We start from the raw sequence: 22,824 nt of genomic DNA, 5'->3' as shown, positions 1-22,824 counted from the left end.
ATGTATAGTTCACTTACAATCTAAGAGCACTCTGAACATCACCCCAGATGGAATTGGACCACAACACCCCCATGACCAGCAAACAAATTCTGGAGATCTTTGGGGAAAATTCACCTTGATTTGGGGGAGTTGTTGTTCACCTACATCCAGAGAGCACTGTGAACGCAAACACCAATGGATCTGGACCTAACTTCGCACGCATAACTGATATGCCGAAATTTGATTACTTTGGGGGGGGGGGGGGGGCTGACCTTCCTTTCTGGGAGTTGTAGTTTACTCACAACCAAGAAAAACTGTGACCTGGACCAAACTTGACAGAACTCACAAGACTAACACAACCTACTGGAGGGGTTTGAGGGGACTGACTCACCATAGTGGGAGTTGTAGTTTGCCCTACAGCCAGAGAGCACACTGAACCCCACCAATGATGTATCCAGAGCAAACCTGCCCCATAACAAACTAAGTACTGATGGAGCTTCTCATGTCAGTTGTAGTTAATCCACAACCTTGTGCATTTTGTACAATTAAAAACTGACTTTTTCAAATAACCCGGGCAAAACTGGGTACCCAAAAAACACAGGAGGACAGCCAAGAATAAAAAGTACGGCTGTTACAGTTATAAATAACACAATGTCAGAAAAAGCGCAGTTTCCCCTCCACAATAGAAGGTTTAGGTTTTGCAGATTTGATGAATATGTTCTCTCTAGGAATCTCTTCTAATGTGAACAACTTCTGGCAAATGGTGATCATGGAATTCTGTTGACAGGCATTATTTTAAGTAAAATAATTGTGGGTATTTAAAAAAAATACAAAATTGTGGTTTTTTCCACTTCTTCTGTGGCCCCTGTGCCCCAAACCTATGCAAAAATGGAGGGCCTATTGTACAGACCAGAGTAAAAACAAGTGATTCTTCAAACTCCAAATTCCCTTTTGTAGAAAAGAACCATAGCACTTAAAGTGGAATTAAACTCATACATCTGTGTATTATAGATATACTTCAAACAGATCAAAGGAGATGCTTGGTGGTGGGGTGGGGAAAAAGACCCTTAACTACTGCTTGAGGCTTCACAAAACCTCATGCTTCCAGTTCTCCTTCCTCCTAGAAGTGAGAGGATTCCTCGCTATCGCTTATCAAGATTGGAGATACCAAAGATCCTACTCTCTTTTGACATTCAGTCAGTGCTTCTAACAGCCAGCCAAGTTGACTTCAGGATATAAGACAGATCACTGGCAAATAAAGGAAACAGAAGTTGGGATTGCATTGCATCAATTACCTTGAGCTCCAGGAAGACCAGCAGGGCCAATAGGACCTGGATTTAAAGAATAAAATAAAAATTGGGTCATATTTCTTAACAGATAAATCAATCTCCTGCTCTCAAGAAGAGCCGAAGACATCAAATGATATACTTGTCTACAAAACTGAATATTCAAAGAGATTTCTATAGCAGGCCAAATGGCAAAGAATTAAAATAGGTCAGGAGAGAATGCTCCGGAAAATGGCCATACAGCCCAGAAAACTCACAGCAACCCATTGAAATAGGTTCTTACCTGGAACACCTGGTGGGCCTGGTGGTCCAACAGCCCCTGGTGGGCCTGGAGGTCCAGGAAGAGCAATTGTGGATCCACCATCTAAAACACAGAGGAGTGGAAATCATAAATCACTTGGAAAACTTACACTACAGAAGTATGATTGCTATTGATATGAGACCCTTTCAGCTATTGCTTGTATGGGGATACGTGCCTGAAGAAGTAACTCTGCCTGGTGATCCAGGTTCACCTGTGGAAAGAAGAAGAATGGGTATTACGAGGCTATTTCAGATACCAAACTTTTCAGCAATCATTGGATTATCTTAATGGAAAAATGAATTGTGGATGATCATTTTGTTTTATCATTGTACTGTATATCAGTCCCATTCAATTCTTTGCCAACATCATCACCATTGTAACTTTGGACTATGAAGAGAAAGCAGTATTACCAAAGCCAATTGCATCAGCTCTAATACATGCATGCCACTTGAGTACAGAATCACTTCATCATAACTGAATCCAAATTTAAAGACGATCATAATTTCTGACAGCTGCCAACAGGCCCAGCCCAACATGGAGGCTGTTGAAGCCCTCGCTTCGGGCGCACAGTCTCTGGGGGCGCCGTCAAGGTGCCCCCCCCCGGCGGGGACCATGGGCTCGCTCGCGGCCGAACAGGAAGGCCTGTTCGGCGGCGAGCGAGCTCTCCAGGAAGGCCTACCTCTTCTTCCGGCCTGCGTTGGGCCCATCTTCAGCACGAGAAGCGGGGTCAGAGCGTGTGATGTGGGAAGTGGGCCAGGGCACGCTGCGTGGGAGGCGGGACCAACGTTGGCCTTGCCTCCCGTGCCACTCACCCTGGCCCGACTGGCCTTGACCAGCCGGCCAGGCTGCAGCGGGAGTCCTTCCAGACTGTGGCAAAGGCCCAGCCAACCTGTCTGGGCCTTCACCGCAGCCTGGAAGGACTTTCCCGCCGCTGCCTGGCCGGCTGGGCCAGGGCACGTGGTGCGGGAGGCGGGACCATGTCTGGGCGGGGCCCCGCCTCCCGCATCACACGGCCACCCCCCGGCTCCCATGCTGCGAGAGAGGCGGGGCCAGGGCGCACGGTGCGGGAGGCGGGGCCAGGTATGGCCTCGCCCCGCCTCCCGCGGCGCGGGGGGGGGGGGGGCAAAATTATTTTTTTTGCTTAACAGTTGAAATTACCTCGGGCCGGTTTTGACTGCCAATGATGTGGTCACCAGAGGGAAAGGCAGTAGAATCCTTTTATTGTGCTTCAAACGAACTCTATTACGTGCTGAAGTCTGTATGTATGTGCCTTTAAATCTGAAGTTGAGTTAGGGCAACCTCATACATTCTTAGGGTTTTCTTAGAGAAGACATTAAAATTTAGCCTGTAGTAGCTAATATCCATTTGCAGTCTCTCTTTCAATTATGAAGTCTCCTGTCTCAGATTGGAAGTTAAAATTCTATATATATTTTATATGAGTATATATTCAATACTTTTAAAGTATTTGTAACTCCGTAGATGTTTTTGCTTATCTCACATGTATAAATGCATAATCATATGAACATTTTGATTTATTAAACATTGCTACTTATATACATGCTACTAATAGTATAAACATACTAGTATCAGTATTACTTGAATTATTTAATAAAATAGTGTTTTCCTTAACTCGATTATATCATTGATTTTGACAGTTGTGGCTTACAAAAGTGTGGAATAATTGTTATTGCTACTCCTGACAATAATGGTGGAGTTTCTTTTGTTGGACATCTTCAAAAAATAGGCCAGGCAGCTACCTGCTGGGATGCTTTAGCTAGAGACCCTGCACTGATTAGCAATTAGACTCAATGGTCCGTTTAGCCCCTTATAACTCTGTGATTCTATAATCTTATTGTATACATTCCTACTGCAAGTAGGCCTGTTAGTACATTGCTGGGTAGTGGATTTTAGTCTGAAATGTCCAAGTGCATGACTTAACTTAAGAATAGTGTTCACTCAGACTCACCTTTAGGTCCTGGTCGGCCTGGACTACCTGTGAGTCCTGAAGAGACAATTCAGAATGAATAATGGTGTGCCATACAACATACATTTCTTCCTCATAAGTGTTATAAAGTGAACCATACAGGATCATGTGCCCAGAGCTGCTTCATTACAAAGGAAGCTGTCTTATAGTGAACCAGAATCTCAGCTCAGCTACCAAGTATTGTTAATACTATTTGAGCTAAGGTCAGCATTGATAACTACATTAGCCTAGAACAGATCAAGGACCAATCATGTACTGGCTGTTAGGATTTCTAAAACGTATCTTTCCTAGACCTACCTAAAAGCACCAAGGGTCAACCCTTGAGCTTTTGCATGCAATGCATGTATTCTCTCACAGAAGTAAAGCCCCTTCTCTGAATTTTTAGAAGGTATATCTCTTATTCTTCTTCCCCACCCACAGGATATTCAAAGAGGAGCCCACAATTCTTGATTTTCATCTGTTTTCATTGCTATGGAGAGCTAGGTTATTTCCTTGCTGATTATACCTATTGGTTATCTCACTTCTTCAGTACACAGAATGCAATCTATATTCAAAGTCTTGGAGATTTTGAATGAATTTGGCATGCCCCAATTAGCTTATCGTGTGTGATTTCAGCTAAAGTATAAACATAACTCCTCAGCTTTAGATCTATCAGTTTGCATTTTCTTAACAACGAACAAAAAAATTAATTAGCAGCCCTACTGCATGCAACATTATAAAGTATTTCTCTGTTGCTCATTAAACTTTTGTCTCTCAATAGCCAATGGCTTACCTGGGGGTCCTTGAGGTCCTGTGAGACCTAAGTAAAGAATAATAAATGTAAGAAGAGGTTAGGAAATCTTATTTGGGGTTGCGCAGGTAGATAAAAAGACCTATCACCACAAATTTGTTTTTTTACCATGCTCATTCATTTCAGAAAATGAAGGACTGGTTGATAAAACTGAACACATTGTCTTCTGTTTTAATTACCTATTTTACTTCTTTCCCTATATCAAGGTATCTTCAAGCCTCTTCCAGCATCTTGAAGGGCAATACTTTCCTTGCTGTCTTTGTAGTTACCTAAGTTTATCTATCATTCCTTTGTGCTTTTTAACCTGCTAATTGTTCTCTCTACTGACCTTTTGTTGTGTCAACTTCATCTACCAAGCCTCTCTCTAAGGCAATGGTTCCCAACCTTTTTTTGACTAGGGCCCACTTGACCAGGGCCCACTTGAACAGGAACCACTATGACAAGGGATCACTTTGACGAAGGGCCACTCTCCAACATTAGTACTAAAGGGTTATGAATCAGTTTTTGGTCAACTTTAGATTCAATTTGGTTATTTGGGGTGCTGATTCAGAATATTGCATTGGATAGCTCACATCAGCTCCAGTTTCTGGTACAGAACACATGCCATCCAGTAGTCACCATCTGCTCGCCACATAAAACCATATTTAATCATCTAGAGAGGATATGGTCTATCCAATGCAATAGTCAGCTTTGTGGAAAGGAGTGGAAATAAAATAAAATAAAATAGGTAAATAAACAGGAAGGAGGTTCGCGGACCAGATTTTCACTCTCACGGCCTACTGCTTGGCCATGGCCCACAGTTTGAGAACCACTGCTTTAAGGAGAGACCCTCCCTTTCTCTGAGTGCAGAATGCGACCATCCCTTAGGACCAAATGGGCAGCTTCCTCTTTTGATAAAGATGCGTGTTGTTATCAATTCACTCCCACTGTCATTGTCAAAACACTGCCACATGACCTTCTATACCACTGCTGACACTTACACCCACATAATTATACTAGACAACAAGACCATGGCCAGTAAATATTTTTGCTTCATCCTGCATTACCTGGCTGCCCTGCATCTCCAGAAGGACCAGGTGGACCTCGTGGGCCTGGTGCTCCCATAAGGCCTTGCTCTCCTAGGAAATAAACACATCAAAGAGGGCTATTAGTGCACTTTATGCAACACTATGATGAAATTCAGGGTCTTTCAGAAAAATGGAAACCCCTGAAGTCCAACATGCCAGTATAAAGCAATGTACATCACTGTCATAAAAAAAATAAGCAGTTATAACGTATCTCACAGATTGCTGGTATAATCAGAAGAATAGGATTCCTCTTTCCATCTTCTAAGTACTATATTGTTTTGAGTTGGAGGCATTAAAAGATTATATCAATGAGCCATAGAACAGGTATTTTCTCATTGTACATCAATGCTCATGTCTACATGGTATTATCTGCCATGGTTTATTTTATGTTATGATCTGTTATGATGCTGGCTGAGTTTCATCAACATCACAAGCAGAATTGGTGGAGATAAGAGTAAAGATCTTCTTGGTGGCTTCCCTTGGCTCTGATCCCCCCACCCCATGAAGAGGCCAGAATGACCTCTTCTTTATTGACCATCCATCAGCAGGCTACTTTTAAAAATAAATTTGAGAGGTTTTAATACAGAAGGTTTCAAAAAGGTCTAGGGAATGCTGAATTGCTTTAAACTGAAATGTTTGTATTTTTTTAATGGAATGTTTTAGTATGGTACACAATTTAATTATATTTGAATGTTCACTTTTTGTATATTTTCACTGTAGTATTCTTTTAAATTATAAGCTACTTTGAGTCCAAATTTTACAGGGGAAAGTGGGATACTACTACTACTACTACTACTACTACTAATAATAATAATAATAATAATAATAACTGGTGGGATCACAAGCCTGAAAAAGTAACACAAAATGAACACGTCAAACGACTCTGGAACTTCCGAATTCAGACTGACAGAGTTTTGGAGCACAATACTCTTGACCTCACGATCGTGTTAAAAAACAAAGTATGGATCGTCGATTGCAATCCCAGGTGACAGCAGGATTGATGAGAAGCAATTGGAAAAGCTTTCACGATATGAGGATTTAAAGATCGAACTGCAAAGACTCTGGCACAAGCCAGTAAAGGTGGTCCCAGTGGTGATCGGCACATTGGGAACAATGCCTAAGACCTTGTCCTGCGCTTGAAAACAATCAGTGCTGACAAAATTACCATCTTTCAGCTGCAAAAGGCCACCCTACTTGGATCTTGCCGATACATCACACAGTCCTAGACACTTGGGAAGTGTCCGACGTGTGATCAAATACAAAAGCCAGCATAGTGATCTTGTTTGATGTGTACTAATCTTGTTGTGTATCTAATAATAATAGTAATAGTAATAATAATAATAATAAAGATGATGGTAACAACAACAGCAGCAGTGTCTTATATGAGAATAAATATTTATCATTTACCTCTGGGGCCTTGGTGTCCATCTGGTCCAGGAGGACCTGTTCAAATATTCGAAAAGTTATTATGAATTCTTCCAAAGTATCTATATTATTAGTTTGATATAAATCCATACAGACAGAAGAACAAGATTGTTTTAAATAGTGAGATTAAAATACAGCACTTAATTTATAACTAAAATTTGCTGATAACCCCCATACACATATCACATACACCTCAAATGAATCATCTACACTGATCTAATTTTTTTAATCATTCCAGTTTAAGAACCATTCTATTTTCCCTTGTTGGATTATATTTTATTTTGAGTTCCCATCTACACTTTTATATAAAGCAGTTTCAGAATGCAGTTTAACTGCTTTGAACTGGATTATACATTATATATTTACATGTATATACACGTTCAATGCAGTTAGGTTGCATTCTGAAATTGTGTTATATGGCAGTGTTGATGGGTCCTGAGCCTAGCATTCTAAGAGTGTCACATTCCAAAAATCGTAAAATAAGAGTATTTGAATCTTAGATTCAATAAGGACTTCATCAGACTGAGTTGAGGAAAATGGGGAAAAGCAGGGGAAACAGTCTTCTTTGCATGTGGAATCATTTTCTTTAATGTGGCATGCCATCTTTAAAGAAGATGGAAAATGTATTTATCCCCATCACACAGGATCACCTCCTCCCAACTCAACCATCCACTTAGAGGAGACAGAAAACATCATTCTTAAGACAGACACCATTTCTCTCCATTGGCTCTTTTCCTTTCTCTCCCAATCTCCTAACTCTCAATCGTGAAGGTCCAAAACCTAATAGACACAACAATTCAACATGGGCAAATTTGACATATCCCATCTCACGTGTTTCCCCCCGATTTCTCCCAATTCCATGTGCATTGGGAGCTCAGAAGACACTTTCTAACTGGCTCCAGTTCCCCGTTTCCCTATACTTCAAAGATAGTCACGAACAGAGCAGTATGGGCGAGAGGCTGAAGTCCCTTTGCATCATATGATGGGATCTGTGTTGCTTTGTCTATGAACTGTTTTAGAAGTACGTGGAAACTGGGGGAGGGATCTTGTATGTAATGAAGTTATAAGAGTTGTAGCTTGCAGGAATGTCATTAGGGCATAGTCCTACTTACCTGCTGATCCTTTAGCTCCTGGTTCACCTGTAGGTCCGGGTAGCCCTCTGGAACCTGGTTCACCTTAAAATCAAACGCAGTTGGTTTAGTACATTTAGAAGTCATAGCCAGAATCTCTATTCCAGATTTGAAGGTAACATCTCCCAACCCATTACCAGATACTGATAGGCGAGTCTTGCTGTGTTGGCAATAACAGGCTCTACTTTGGATACAACCTTTCTAAGATTTTGCTGAATATTATTGAAGCTCTATTTTACTGTTCTGTTCTAACACTTTGCTACGGCCTCCAGAATGGCCAATCTGAGATAAGTACAAAGTCAGCCCTGGAGAGACATCATGAGTCTCCTCAGAAATCAAATACTACAAACTTTAATATATATCCCACAGTCATCCTAGAAAACATAGATACTAATGTAGTAAAAATCCAATGACCTTGATAATATTTTGCATACCTGTAAGACCACGGGGACCTTTTTCTCCTTGATCACCTGAAAGAAAAACATAAATTTGGACAGAGGTGATGAGTCACTGTTATGAAAGTAACTGACATTAAAACTCTCTTATCAAAGCCAAGAAATCTTCATGACATAGTATAAAGAACACTGCACTGAGCAATTACACACAAATACAGAAGTGTGTATGAGTTACTGAGAAAGCGCATCTAAATGATCCACTTACCTTTTGGTCCGGGTGTTCCCACGGCTCCCTTTTCACCTGAATGACACAGAGACAATGGCTTTAAAACAGAATTACTTAGAAAGGTAAATCATTCAACTACATTGGGTTGAAAAATAATGAAATCTGTCCAAATTGCTAAGGATATGTCACAGACACAAAATACATTAATACTCAAAGTAATCTGCATGTGACTGAACTATAATTCAGTATATGGTCTACTATATGTAAAAACAACAACACCTATTTCCAACAGAAAGGGAAATGAAATTATTTTTTGATTCTGTTGAAAGACAATCTCCTTTTACCTCCTACTTTGTTTGCACTATTGTTCCCAAAGCTATTCTTTTGCTGAGGGTGGGGTTAGATAGTAAAAATATTTTACTGATCTTTTGAGGGTCTCTTCTATTTGAAATACATAAAGTGATAACATATTTCAATTCACTTGCAAATGAAATTCTAATAAGTAATGCATGGTATGGAACATGATATAAAGGCAGTATCTCATTTTTTCCCTTATAGTTGCCTTCATGTATACAATAGCCTTCTTCTTCTCCTCCTTCTCTTCTTCTTCTGACTCAGGAATAAATATTAAAGCCTCCTTTAGGCAGGGGTTCAACAATAAGCCATATTTATTCAATAGATGAGTTCAGATGTATTGTTTATCTGTCCCACTAGATAAGTGTGAGCACTGCATCATACCTTTAACACCTGGGAGACCTGCTTCGCCTCTAAATCCTTGAAGTCCAGGAGGACCTAAAAGAAAAGCAAGTTCATGAAGAGTTAAACATGACCAAGTAACTGACCATATTTTTTCAAGACAGATGTACCTTTTATTTTTATTCCATTTTGTTGGTGTTGGGAGTTAGGATGACACAACATACAAAATGCTGCCGAGTAACAAGCATTTTCCTTTAAGAAGAATCTATACAAGGATATACTGAAATATCCATATTTGTTTAGTCATAGAATGGTGTCCTGAAGCTCAGAGCATCATTCCATCATTGCTCAGTTACAGATAGTTCCAGCACATCTTTATTTATAGTTTCCTAGCTCTGCCAGCAACAAAACAGTTTGCCATACTATATAGGTGTACTGTAATACAGTTTAGTATATTTTAATTGCCCTCTGCATAATGAATATATGATACTCACCAGGAGGACCATGGGGCCCTGGTGAACCTGTCATACCTAAAACAGAAAATATTATAACTGGGTTATAAATGTCATTTCCTCATTGGTTCAATCATAAAAACATGGAAAAAGTTTATTAAACTGCAGAAACTTTTTCAGGACATCCTGCAACACATTTTGCTATAGTTTTTCAATGAATATCCCATAGAATCTCAACCAATTCATAGTTTGTGGCAGCCACAAAGATGAAATCTCTGGAGTATAACAACTACTTGCAAAGTAAGTACCACACAATTAAACAGGGAATAACACTTTCAAACCAGGAACAGAACATTTTTCAAATGGTGTTACATAGTGTGATTGAGAAATGTAATTAAATCGAACCAAGTTTTTTGGGGTCTACATGGTTCAATTCAAAGGTTAAAAGACAGATGCCAAAATTCCATAGGCTTTTCATAGGTAAGGAATACTCAGAGTTATTTTGTCATTGCCTTCTAAGTTATGCAGTGTTGAAGTTTTTGGATACTGATGAATGAAAATGTACTACAGATATTATATACCGGTTTTATTATTATTGAAATAGTAAAGGAGTCTTACCCCCTTTATTATTTCAATCTTCCCTTTGAATTCCAGTGCTATACATATCGATGGAGTGGTTAATTTCTAAGACACCATTTAATTTTTAACAGTGCTGCACATTTTCTGTTTAACAGGAAATTAAATAGGTTCAGAAGCATAACTGATTCAGCCCAACAGCTCCTACATCTTCATAGGATGGAGACATAGCTTCCTTCATTGTTCAGGTGGTCCCTAACTTCAGTTAAAGTGGATTTTAATCTCATTTTAAAGGAATGACCTGTTGCCCTCTTTTTCAAGAGGAAGGAAACATGGCCGTGTTTTTTTTTAAAATTCTAGCCCTGTGCATTGCTGACCACAGTCCCCATCACCTAGCATGTGAGCCCCAATATATCATCTCCAGGGAACTGTGGTCCCTCACAATTATGAGAAAAATGGTATACCACCCCTACTTTAGAGACAACTGGCCGATATTTTTACCTTTAGGCCCAATAGAGCCTGGGACACCAGGTGGACCCTGAGGTCCTGAATCTCCAACCAGACCTAGAGAATAAAGCAAAAGAAAAACATTGTATTTAACCTGCTGAAGACTAATTCCTTGTGACTTGTTTATCCTTATATTAGAAGCCCTTCATTGTGGAGACCATGTGTGCAACTCTGTAGTTGGTTTACATATGAAGCATCAGTGAGAAGATGCTTCTCTCATTGTCCCTGGACATGGGATATTTTTTTAGATGGTGGCCAACGGGAGAGCTATGTCTTCCAGCAACAGTTGCTGGTTTCCATGTTAGTATTGTGATGAATTTATTCCCTGTTTCAACCTGAATGTTCAAGGAGAATGTTTATCCGTTGTGTTAGCCCTTATCCTCAGAATAGTTTAATTTTTTGGAATATTTCCTTAAACATTTGGACTAAAACCAGGAATGTCTTTGTCACTCCATTGGCATGTGAGGAATAAGTCACCAATAATAATAATAATAATAATAATAATAATAATAATAATAATAATAATAATAATATAATTTTATTTCTTACCCGCCTCTCTCTGTGGCTTGAGGCAGGTTACCAATAATGTAGTCTTTTAGGCAATCAGGTGACTCCACCTCAGCATTAGAGATAAAAAAAACTATGCCTCAATTACTGTTGGGGAAATATAATTTTTCAGCCTCCTGTTTCATCGCTTCTTCACGCAATGTCAGGTGCAAGGACACAGCTGATAGAAACTAGAACTCTATGGACAAATAACATTTCATTTTCCTTGCCAAGGAAACCAATGACTGTAAAATTTGAACATCAATTTATTTCTTAATTTCAAAAATGATCAGAACAACAATTGCCACAAGACAGTAAGAGCCTTTGACATGTATCTGAGTGACATATATGTCAGAAGATGAATGTGTGATCAAAAAGACAGTCTCCACAATGTACTATTGATCTTTATTAATCATACTGTAGCTACAAGGAGAGCTGGAACTCAAAACTATCTTTTTTAAAGCTCCCAACAGAAGGATGCATTTTAATGTAACCTGTTACTCATTGGAATAACTGAGAGATGGAGCTTTAAAAAAAGATAGTTTTGAGTTCCAACTCTCCTTGTAGCTATGACTAATAAATAAAGATCAATAGCACATTGTGGAGATTGTCTCTTTTGATCACACATTCATAAGTCTTCTGACATATATGTCACTCAAATACACGTCAAAGGCTCTTACTGTCTTTGTGCCAATTATCAAGGTTTTGTTGTTGTTCTGATCATTTTTGAAATTAAGAAATAAAGTGATTTTCAAATTTTACATTCATTGGGATTTTATTAGTGATTCCTGACCAGCAATGATGGTCAAAGTTTTTGGGGAAAGAGCAGATTGCACTTTCACTGAATTTCCAATGATGTATAATAACTCAGCAGAATGCCAAACGTATTTTGGAATTTACACAGAGAGATCACAATCCTATACAGGATCCATAACCACATTGCTTCTCCTGTCTTCATGGAAACTAGGTGGTCACAATCCTAACAGATATCTTATTTTGAGGAACCCACACTCAATAAGTGACAGACAATCATGATACTAGGTGGAGAAGAAGGTTGTGACATAATTTCTTACCTTTGTCGCCTTTTTCTCCAAATCCAGGTGGACCTGGCTCCCCACGAGGTCCTGGAGGTCCTTCTCGGCCCCTTTGTCCCATGGGACCCTCCATGCCAGTTTCACCTGCAAAGAACCAATAGTTCAAGAACATCTCACCACATACAGGGTGTTTGAAAAAGAACTCCCTATTCATCATTCAATTTCGATGGTGAATAGGGAGTTCTTTTTCAAACACCCTGTATTTCAATTACAGTCCAGCAGTTTCCCAATCAGGCCTTGTTGTTACAACAGCACAGTCATATGTAGTGTCAATAGAATTTGAAATATGTGAAATTCACTTTGCAGAGACTGAGGAAAATGAAAAGGCTGTCCAGCCCCACTTACCCATGCTACCTTTCTGCCCTTTTGGTCCTTCAGGCCCAGCATGACCTATCATGCCAGGTGCACCTTTTGAGAGAAAAACAGCATGTTAGAGCAAGCTGTGCCACTGTCTAAACATGACAACTAAACATGACAGAATAGAAGTGAAAAAAGCTGACATTTAAACCAATGACCATCAGGTTTGGATCAGTAGTTTACAAATCAACTTTTTAAATAAATGACAATTTACAGGAAAATGAATAATCAATGGATGTGTTGAAAATATCATTTATTTTAAGCCTAAATCATTTTACAAAATGTCATTTCTGTGAAGAACTAGATACTAATTTCTAGAATGCAAATCCAGTCCAAAGCATTGGTATTTTAATTCTGCATATATACTTGATCTCTACATTTGATGTGGCAAATGAAGGTAGATTTTTTTAACTCACTAGTTTTTTGAGGCAATTAAGAGTGACACACCCTGTCCTGAAGTTACTACTGAATGATGTATAAATAGTTTGAAAGTCTATAGAAGATTGACTTTGACAACTGTTCATAAGCACTGCCTACCTGGTGAACCAGGGAGCCCTCTGTCTCCTGTAGGAAAAAGGAAGAAAGAGAATTTGTGATGGAATGTGTCAACAACAGCCCTTTGTCCTTTCAGCTGCAACCGACTTTGCAGTCACTCAATGCAACAGCTACAGGGAATCCTGGTGCCTTTCCGCGTGCCAGTTTTGGTTAACATGGAGATCTGTTACTCTGGCTGTTTGTGATACTCTTGGCAAATAAATGTCCTTACCGTTTAGTGAATAAATATAAAATCATTATACTGGGATACAAGAAAAATGGTGAGCAGCCAGCTGTCAGCTGCAACAAATCACTCAGACCAAAAGGTCATGAGTTCGAGGCCAGCTCGGAGCCTGCGTTTGTCTCTGTCTCTGTTCTATGTTAAGGCATTGAATGTTTGCCTTATATGCGTAATGTAATCCGCCCTGAGGTTTTTCATAGGATCTAGTGACTGACGTATCAATAATCCTAAGCACGATTAAATAGAAATTCATATTTGATTTATATTAGCCTGATGACATCTAGTTCTCCAGTGCTACAGACATACAACGATGCTAATTCTTCACCTAAAACCAAAATAATTAGGAAGCTATATCTTCCTTTATATAAGGCAGTGATCCCCAACCTTTTTTTGACCAGGGACCACTTGAACCAGGGACCACTTTGACAAGGGACCACTTTCCAACATGCGTACCAAAAGGCTTACAAATTAGTTTATTGTCAACTTTAGATTCGGTTTGGTTATTTGGGGTGCTGATTCAGAAAATTGCATTGGATAGATCACATCAACTCTAGTTTTTGATACAGAACATATGCCATCCAGTAGTCATCATCTGCTCGCCCACAGAAAACTATATTTAATAATCTAGAGCTGATGTGGTCTATCCAGTGCAATTTTTTAAATCAGCACTCCAAATAATCCCAGGAACAGGTCTAAAAACGAAGACACAAAAATGTTTTTTTGGTTGGGCTCTGTTATTATCCGTAGTAGTAATGGTGAAGCCATGGACCATATTTTAGTTATTGCGGACCACTGGTGGTTCACGGACCACAGGTTGGGAACCACTGATATAAGGTTTGTTTAATGTTGTTGTGTGCCTTCAAGTCATTTCCAACTTATGGCGGTCCTAAGGTAAATCTATAATAGGGGAGATAACTTGCCCAGGATCACTGATGGCCACATGAGCCTTATGGTTGCCTTTAAAGCAGTGGTTCTCAATCTGTGGGTCTCCAGATGTTTTGGCCTTCAGCTCCCAGAAATCCTAAAAGCTGGTAAACTGGCTGGGATTTCGGGGAGTTGTAGACCAAAACACCTGGGGACCCACAGGCTGAGAACCACTGCTTTAAAGGGTCATTTGTAATTGTAAGACTTTATACAAGCATTTATGCTGCCCTGGCACTGAAAGCCTCATGGTCCACATAAAATGATGTGGTGGGCTGGATTCAGTCATTTCATTTGACACATGTGGGGATTCCAACCCTGGTCTCCAGATCATAGTCCACTTCACTAGCTCCTTTTTTGGGTATCTTTATTTTTTTTATTAGAATGTTTTTAATATGTTTATAGAGGGCATATTTAAATGCAATAATATACACCAACTTAATATTTGTATTTACTGTATTTACATTTTCATTATTTCCAACTCATAAAAATAAATGGATATTATAATAGCTGTTGACAAAAAGTACAATTATAAATACATAAATATGCAAATACTTCTCCATAATCAGTAGGAATCATGGAGTGTGAAATAAGTTACTTAAGAACTCCACAATAGGAATAATTACAAAATTATAAAGCATAAAATTTATGATTATTCATATCATATGAATATTACCATATTATCCAAATTATAATTTTTCCAGTATTCAATATTTCATTCCAAAAAGTTTGGATTCTGCTGCATACTATATCTATCCATCAAATTATCCTTCTAAAAGTAATAATTGGTCTTATTTATTAATCCACTCTATGCATAAAAGTTATTTTGTGGGTTTTTTTAGTTTGCATGAACAAACAATTTTGTCACAAAATTGTTTCTTAATATTAGGCATTACACAATCTAGCATTTATTGCTACTTTTCTCTCTTTGTTTTGCATTTGTTCGTGCAAATAAAAGCATATTACTACAATCGCAACAATTTCTAATAGCTTTGGAAACTTCCCTGTACACACCGGTGCTCCTAAGCCTATCTGATTTTTTTTCTTATTGTGTCAGAAGCAATTTGAGAATATACTGCAAGTCGTTTCTGGTGTGAGAGAATTGGCTGTCTACAGAGATATTGCCCAGGGGATGCCCAGGAGGCTGTGGGAGGCTACAACAGTTTTTCCTTCTGGGTATTTGCTACAGTTTGGCAACTAGTAGCCTTGGTATACACAGTTTCACTCAAAGACATACACACTGAAGATGTCTGGACCCACCTTTTGGTCCTTGAAGTCCCATATCACCTAAAAGGGGGAAAAATAAAGGGGTGAAAACGTAAATTACAGGGTCTGTCAACTTCTGTCCAGGCTATTTTCTCTAGACTTTTCTCACTTTGTTATGCATCTCTTTGTATCATTCATATATATCAGCCGCTAAAGAAGCTGAGAGGGAAAAGGAAGGGGCCTGAGGCTGTTAGGAATGGTGAGAGTTGTAGTCCAAAACATCTGGAGGGCCCAAGTTTGCCCAAGCCTGGTTTAACCCATAGCACCACTGCGGGCTCCTATTCTTTGAGATAAGAATCAAAGTTATGTTTGGGATGTGTTTTAGCAAAAGAGATCATGAACAATAAAAATAACTCTCAATTAAAGCAGAAGTGTGAGAAATGGCTACCTTTTTCTCCTCGGAAATAACCTGCAAAAAGAAAACAAAAGAAAGAACTATCAGGCATCTTCTGCAGAAATGATATACTACTACTACTTGTGATTTAATATTACTGCATAAATCAGTGGTGTTACATGGGATGTTTGTAGTTCAGAAATCTAGAATATTTTGTGCTGGAGCCATTTTTTCACCATGTCTTTAGACTGGTAATACTAAGAGTCCATTGCATGAATATATCCTCCAAAAATTGAATGGAGCGGTCTACCATTATATTTAGTCATGCGTTCTCTAAGAAAGGCAGCATTTTGTTCCATCTTAGGGAACAAAATCATAGAATCATAGAGTTGGAAGAGACCACATGGGCCATTCAGTCCAACCCTCTGCCAAGAAGCAGGAAAATCACATTCAAAGCACCCTAGTGACACCACCATTATGAACTTTTTGTTTCCAGAAAAACACCAGAGCTATGCTAGAATTATTTCAAACTCCTTACCTTGATTTATCTCTGCATCTAGTCGACTTTTCATCAATGACCATAGCTGATATTCATTCATGTCACTCAATCTTGCTCCAAGTCTGGCATACTGTGCTTCTTTCTTGGCAATCAGCTGTTGGTCACCATCAGCAGGAACTTGCCAATAACTGGCGCGGGACTCTAGACTCTCCACACGGGATCTCAGCTTCCTCACTTCCTCCGCTGAATAAGTAGTTAAACAAACAAACACACTTACAAAATAAATTGAGTCCACTTGGGTTCTGTTTTCAGCATTTAGAGATACGACCTTATCCTTTTTATGTTTATGTTTTCCCAGGATCAGATCATGACATGCTGAGGCCTTAAGCAATTTTGTATTTCATAGTCTCTATTTATTTAGGCCATTTTGGCCAGCTTTCTGGGGCTTTGGAGGTAGAGAGAGGCAAGGTTCTGCATTTCCAGAGACATCTTTGTACAAAAGAAATAAAGTATTCAAAATTTAAAATACAGGTATCTGGAAGAGATGCAGAAGACTTTGGAGGCAAAAATGGGGCTCAGATCTACACTTTTCCTTGTGGTAATGATTATTTAAATTTTGAAATGTGTGTGTATCATGAATATTATTTCAAGTCTCCCTATACAATTGAGGCACTAAGCCAAAGATTACTCAGTTTCGGTCTGATATGGAGCCTTTCCAGGATCAAATTTTATTATACATAATTATTATACACAAACTCTTTCCAGAGGTAAAGCACAACTGACAATCTCCTTGAACTGTGAAAAATATAAGTTGTGCCTATCAGAGTCAACTATGGATGAAAAGAGCCATCAGAGGTGTAAGTGGCCATGTGCTTGTAACCCCAGTCTACAGGGATTTAACTGAGAGAACTTTGTATAGTCATACCTTCACATTTTAGGGACACAAAGCCCCGTATAAAACTGAAAAACCATGAATTAAAATGCTATTTTTTCATTTGAGTTAAAACTTCTCTAGGAAATATAGCTTCTTCTGGACAGTCCTGTGGTCAACATTTGGCAGAACTTAACCACAGGCTCAAACTGCAGAACATAGAGACTTTTAGAGAGGTCTTCTGTCTAGAGATTTCTAGGTCCCAGAGAGACCTCAAAATTTTGATCCAACTATGAATAATCAATTCTGCAGTAGCCAGCCCCACAAATGTGGAGGGCCAAGTGCATAATCAAGTGGATGGTCCAGGCTGAGCAACCTTCCAGTTTAGAGGTAACTATGAAATTAACTCCATAGTGTCCCGTCCAAATAGAGAGTTCTTCCTGCTCATGTTGATGGTGATGACTGTGGGAATGAATAGGAAGACAAGGAAATCTAATATTCCTAAAACTTCTTTGCTTACAAGATCTGCATTTTAGGACTATAGTTCCTAGGCTAAACTAACTAGGGAGTTGTAGTACAAGAAAGGAAACCTTTTAGCAAGTTCTGGAATACGCAAATAAATACATCTGAGATCCCTATGTCCACACTCTCAGCACAACCAGCACTTTAAACCTGAGCCTTGATCTGTTTAGTTATAATCTCCTACCTAGAGCAATAAGCCCAAAGAGCAGGCCAAGCAGAAACAGCCAGGCCAGGAGCAAACCGAGGAGCCATTTCCACCAACTGCAACAGGAGGCACAAGGACACCAGGCAGGAGCGGCACCTGCCCCTCCGCAGCCATTATCACGCTGGATTTCTACAATTAGAAAAAAACATCAAGTTTTTAAAAATTAAGAGCTTAGACTGCAACAGCATAAAAACTTCGTGTTGGGGGAGCAGGAGGAGATGTTAGAGGCAGAAACTATCATAAGATGGATACATCTAACAGATGCTAGTTTGCATCACTCCTTAAGAGTTTACTCATATTATGTAGTCATATAATTTCCTGTTTATTCCTCTTATCCATAGTCTCTCTCTTCCTGCATCAGTTTGACTGCAGTTAAGACTGAGCTGGTTCATTTTCCATTTTGTAGTCTATAGTTCTGTCTTTGTTCTCCATGTTTAAAGAGCATATGTTACAACTCCTTTTACAAAGAGATTTATGAAACTTGTAATATTTGTTTGTAAATCTATTTCATTTTTTACAAAGAAGGCTAAGACTGCTTTATTTCTTTGCTAGACCCTAGACTGTGGGAGTGGAACTGATTATTGCTCACCCTTCTGCTTGCAAATACCAATTACTCTGCTTGTGTGAGACATCTCCCACATTCTTCAGTAGGTAGTCCAAACATGTCTTTGGCAGATCTCTAATTTCTCTTCCAGATCTTGTATTATTTGCCTAATGTATGAATAAATAGCCACTATCTGTCCAGTTTTATGCCAGAAACAGCCGCAGATATAAGTGAAAGTAAATAAAAAGGCTTTACTTCAGCCAAAATAAAGATAATGCAGTAAGTGAAACAGAAAGTACAATTTCGATGATAATGCACAGTCTTCAAGCAAACGTAAAACAGAAGTCTTCACATCAGACAAAAACTAAAGTCTTTGATAAACAAACTTACAAGATGCAAAGGACAGGTGCCTTCAGCAAGATCCAATGCTTGGAACAGGAACTCCCCCGAAATAGGTCAGTTGCAACCAGCACTGAGGCCCTGACCTTGCTGATAATTTATAGCCTTGAGCTTCCCAGCACAACTGTCTCTAGGGCAAGGTCTAATTGCTCAGTGTTTTCTCTGCTAGCCTAGGTGATCTCCTTCTGACTTCTTTCTCCCTTTGACATTCCAGAAATGTCGGGATTTGTGATATATCTGCCACCTCTTCTCCTTCTTCTTCTTCCTCACCACTTAACCCTAAATCCCCAAGTTCTGCTTCTTCATCCACTTGTCCGCCTTCTTCCTCAGAATCAGAAGAGCAGCCCACAACACAATCTAATAAATAACTGTGCATATTTATATAACACAAACAACCTAATTTGGAATCAAGTCCAGAATCTCCAGATTGCTCTAGAGCAGATGGGCTCCACTTTCCTGGAGGCAACTAACAAAAATATTAACCATTTTTTTCTGTAAGTTCAATAGACCAAGATCCAATATGGCCATTGGAGAGTATAAACCTCTATCAACAGACCTACAATGTTGGTCATGTAATGGATATGCAAGGACATGTGATTAAGTTTCAGTACGATTCTAGTTATCCAGCTACTGATTGACCATTGGGTATTGCCAGACATCATCTCTTCAGTTCTTGTGTACTCCGGGGAAAAGGATTAGCTTTTGTCCTTCAGACAAGATTGCATGAGGCATTGCTTCTGGAGTAAGGAAATGCTCAACACCAATTCAACAAGAAGACATGGAATAGAGGGAAGAACCTAAGCTGTCCTAGTTGTGGGGCCCCTGGAAGTTCTTTGCTGGTTGTGGAGTCTCTGGAAGTTTTTTGCAGCTCCTGTTCATGTAGTTACTAGTTGTAATTTCCAAGAGATTAAAATATTCCCACTTAAATATTTTGTGTATTATTTACTTGGCACATGACAGACTGTCTCCTCAATCTGTTCCTGCAGATAATTACGGTAGTCTTATAAAGTTTACCTATTTGTACAATATATTATTTTTCCTTAACAGCATTTTGAACCTCTCAAAATAATATGTTGTTTTTCTAGGAAGGAGAATGCACCTACCTGCATAGGTGGCTTTGTCCTTTGTTGAAACAGATTTTAATCCTCCTATTAGAAGACAAAGAGGAACAAAAGGATAAATGGTTTCTTCCACACAGCCACACACTTTGTACAAGATGAAAATTATGTCATTGCAGCATAACTGCTCCTAACACAGATCACGGAGGAATAGTTGGACAAAGATAGAGCTTTTGCTTCAAATTTAATAAACTGGGGTTGTAAATATTAGAAAAGCTACTGCAACACACAATTATTTTAATGATAAATGCATAAGGAGAAGTACTCAAAACAATTATTCAAAGACTTGCTGCAATAACAGGACCCCATAGCTGCAGAATGTATCTTTGTATATATAATTGTATTGCCATGTATATATTTATTTTTTCATGTTGTCTATATGAGATGTTAATTTGTTTTACATCAAGGGCAGGGGATCAAGGCTTTACCATTTGTTTCTGATTTCAGGTAGGAATCTCCACCGTAAGAGGAGGACATGCCCTGCTTGTCTTTCTTCAGAGTGTCTTCAGAATAATAACCTGCAGAAGGTCCAAGCAAAACACAGTTGGTAATATCTTGGAGGAAACCCCACGCTCAGATTTTGTAAATTGGCTGAGTTCCAAAGTCAACATATTTTTCAGCAATTCATATTGGCTTAAGAGGCTTTCAGATGGACAGCTCATGCCACCAATCAGAAAACACAATATTGCTTCAATCTTTTCATCCCATGCAGATTTGTGTGTGCATATGATAAGAAACAAAATAGAAAGATGGGTTTGATAAAGTCTGAAGACTTTTATCACACCAGCCTGTAGGCTTGTGGCAAATGGGTTATTTAAGAAATCAGAGCATAGTATTATTGGAGTGATCACTTTCACGCCTTTCTGAAGTTGTACCATTGACACTTCAGTGATGGGAATTACCATAATCAGTCTCCCACACAGCCTCATTTTCTACTGGTGTTTGCCCTACCTAGCACATGTGTGCTGTGTTTTTCTGCTTTGTCACAACTACACAGTTGTGCAGTTTTGGCAACTGCACAGTCAGTAGACCTTACTACACTTTCCATTATAGCAGTGGTTCTCAACCTGTGGATCCTCAGGTTTTGGCCTACAACTCCCAGAAATTCCCAGCCAGTTTACCAGCTGTTAGGTTTCTAGAAGTTAAAGGCCAAAACATCTGGGGACCCCCAGGTTGAGAACCACTGCATTATAAAGACTATAGCAAAAGGAAATTATTTCACAAGGAATAGTGGTGATATTGGATACATTGATGGGGTTTTTCTGTCAATGAAAAGAGATGACCCTATCAAGATTCAAGAGCAATTGAATTATAAGATAGATATGGAATCATGCAATAAGTCTGAACCAAAGGTGCTGTGTTCCTGTTGTGATTGTGCTTTATCATCCTCATGTGATAAAGTCCTAAGTGGGCCATGACAAACACCTGATGGTGTCGGCAGGTTTTTGAGTAATTATATTGGACTACTGCTGATTTCTGAGCCTGAATATATTGCATAAGATTTCCCTAGCCTAAAATGATACATTTTAATATATTGGGTTTATGGTTCCCGTCTCCTTGATCTGGTCATGTAAGTGTGATTTATTGTTATAATTGTATTATTTTACTTTGTTTAATAATGTGTATTATGTTGTTATGTAATGTTTGTGTTGCTTTTATGACTGTAAACCGCCCTGAGTCCCATCCGGGAGATAGGGCGGTATATAAATAAAGTTTTATTATTATTATTAAACAGGAAGGAAACAAACCTCCACTGAACCCAGTGCCGGTCGCATTAAAAACTTTTCCACTATCTTTAGTCATGACCAACAGCTCCATCTCTTTCTTGGGAGTTACATTCTCTTTCTCTAGGATCACGAACTTGCAGTCTTTCCGCAGGATGTCATCATTCTGAGAGCCTACTGTGGTGGCAGCTAGATGGCATGGAAAAACCAAGCGACAAACATGTAATACATGAGAGAAGGAATGCTAGCCTTTGAACAGAAAATCACCACGTTTTTCAATCTCCACTTTTGGATTGAAACTTTTATTACGGGTTTCCTGGCTAAGGGAACTATAAAAACATCAGACAGTCCACTCCCTGATACAAATGCACCAGGAGAACATCAGACTATTTAGAGTACATTTCATTTTGTATTATGTGCAAGGTAACCTGTCACTTTTCTAGCATCAATATAAGAAACGGCCGAGAGCAGCAACATCCATAGCAAAAAGGGCAGATTGGAGGTGCTACTGGAAACAACCTCTGTCACAGATTTATCCAGCAAGGCTACAGCAGAGTTTTGAATTAACTCACCAGATTTAGTTTTGCAATTATATACCTTATGTAAATCAAAGGCTGTTCCGCTTTGATAAACACTTGCCAAAAAGCTTTGAGAAGAAGTATCAGTTCTCAAACATCTTTCCTAAAGTTTTTAACTCCTTATTTCCGAAATGCAATGGCTACATCTAGTGGACAATCTGGTTTATAACTTCCATTTGATGGGATTTTCCTGTTGAGATCATTCATGTTACCAACCAGTAGATCAGTATGGTCCAACCTGCAGCCCGCGGGCCACA

The 22,824-nt window shown here is 39.1% G+C and overlaps 1 protein-coding gene across 3 annotated transcripts in view; it reads right to left on the bottom strand.

Moving 5' to 3' along the window:
* The window catches only part of col17a1 (collagen type XVII alpha 1 chain), an 83,675-nt gene that overhangs the window by 33,923 nt on the left and 26,928 nt on the right, over positions 1 to 22,824 (bottom strand). For all 3 annotated transcript variants that reach the window (XM_062976290.1, XM_062976288.1, XM_062976289.1), the window contains 23 exons: positions 22,014 to 22,178; positions 20,694 to 20,783; positions 20,251 to 20,295; positions 18,184 to 18,333; positions 16,646 to 16,849; positions 16,162 to 16,182; positions 15,768 to 15,794; positions 13,349 to 13,375; positions 12,800 to 12,862; positions 12,434 to 12,538; positions 10,809 to 10,871; positions 9,774 to 9,809; positions 9,322 to 9,375; positions 8,623 to 8,658; positions 8,397 to 8,432; positions 7,945 to 8,007; positions 6,815 to 6,850; positions 5,387 to 5,458; positions 4,323 to 4,349; positions 3,533 to 3,568; positions 1,742 to 1,777; positions 1,549 to 1,629; positions 1,275 to 1,310 (listed from right to left, as the gene is read on the bottom strand). In XM_062976290.1, the coding sequence (XP_062832360.1) occupies positions 1,275 to 1,310; positions 1,549 to 1,629; positions 1,742 to 1,777; positions 3,533 to 3,568; positions 4,323 to 4,349; positions 5,387 to 5,458; positions 6,815 to 6,850; positions 7,945 to 8,007; positions 8,397 to 8,432; positions 8,623 to 8,658; positions 9,322 to 9,375; positions 9,774 to 9,809; positions 10,809 to 10,871; positions 12,434 to 12,538; positions 12,800 to 12,862; positions 13,349 to 13,375; positions 15,768 to 15,794; positions 16,162 to 16,182; positions 16,646 to 16,849; positions 18,184 to 18,333; positions 20,251 to 20,295; positions 20,694 to 20,783; positions 22,014 to 22,178 (1,509 nt within the window). The remainder of the gene's footprint in view (positions 1 to 1,274; positions 1,311 to 1,548; positions 1,630 to 1,741; positions 1,778 to 3,532; positions 3,569 to 4,322; positions 4,350 to 5,386; positions 5,459 to 6,814; positions 6,851 to 7,944; positions 8,008 to 8,396; positions 8,433 to 8,622; positions 8,659 to 9,321; positions 9,376 to 9,773; positions 9,810 to 10,808; positions 10,872 to 12,433; positions 12,539 to 12,799; positions 12,863 to 13,348; positions 13,376 to 15,767; positions 15,795 to 16,161; positions 16,183 to 16,645; positions 16,850 to 18,183; positions 18,334 to 20,250; positions 20,296 to 20,693; positions 20,784 to 22,013; positions 22,179 to 22,824) is intronic.

Source organism: Anolis carolinensis, chromosome 3 (genome assembly GCF_035594765.1).
Source record: "Anolis carolinensis isolate JA03-04 chromosome 3, rAnoCar3.1.pri, whole genome shotgun sequence".
In the NCBI taxonomy this organism is placed as follows: Eukaryota; Metazoa; Chordata; class Lepidosauria; order Squamata; family Dactyloidae; genus Anolis; species Anolis carolinensis.
Note: the sequence above shows the minus strand (reverse complement) of the source record. Positions and strands in the feature narration are given on the sequence as shown.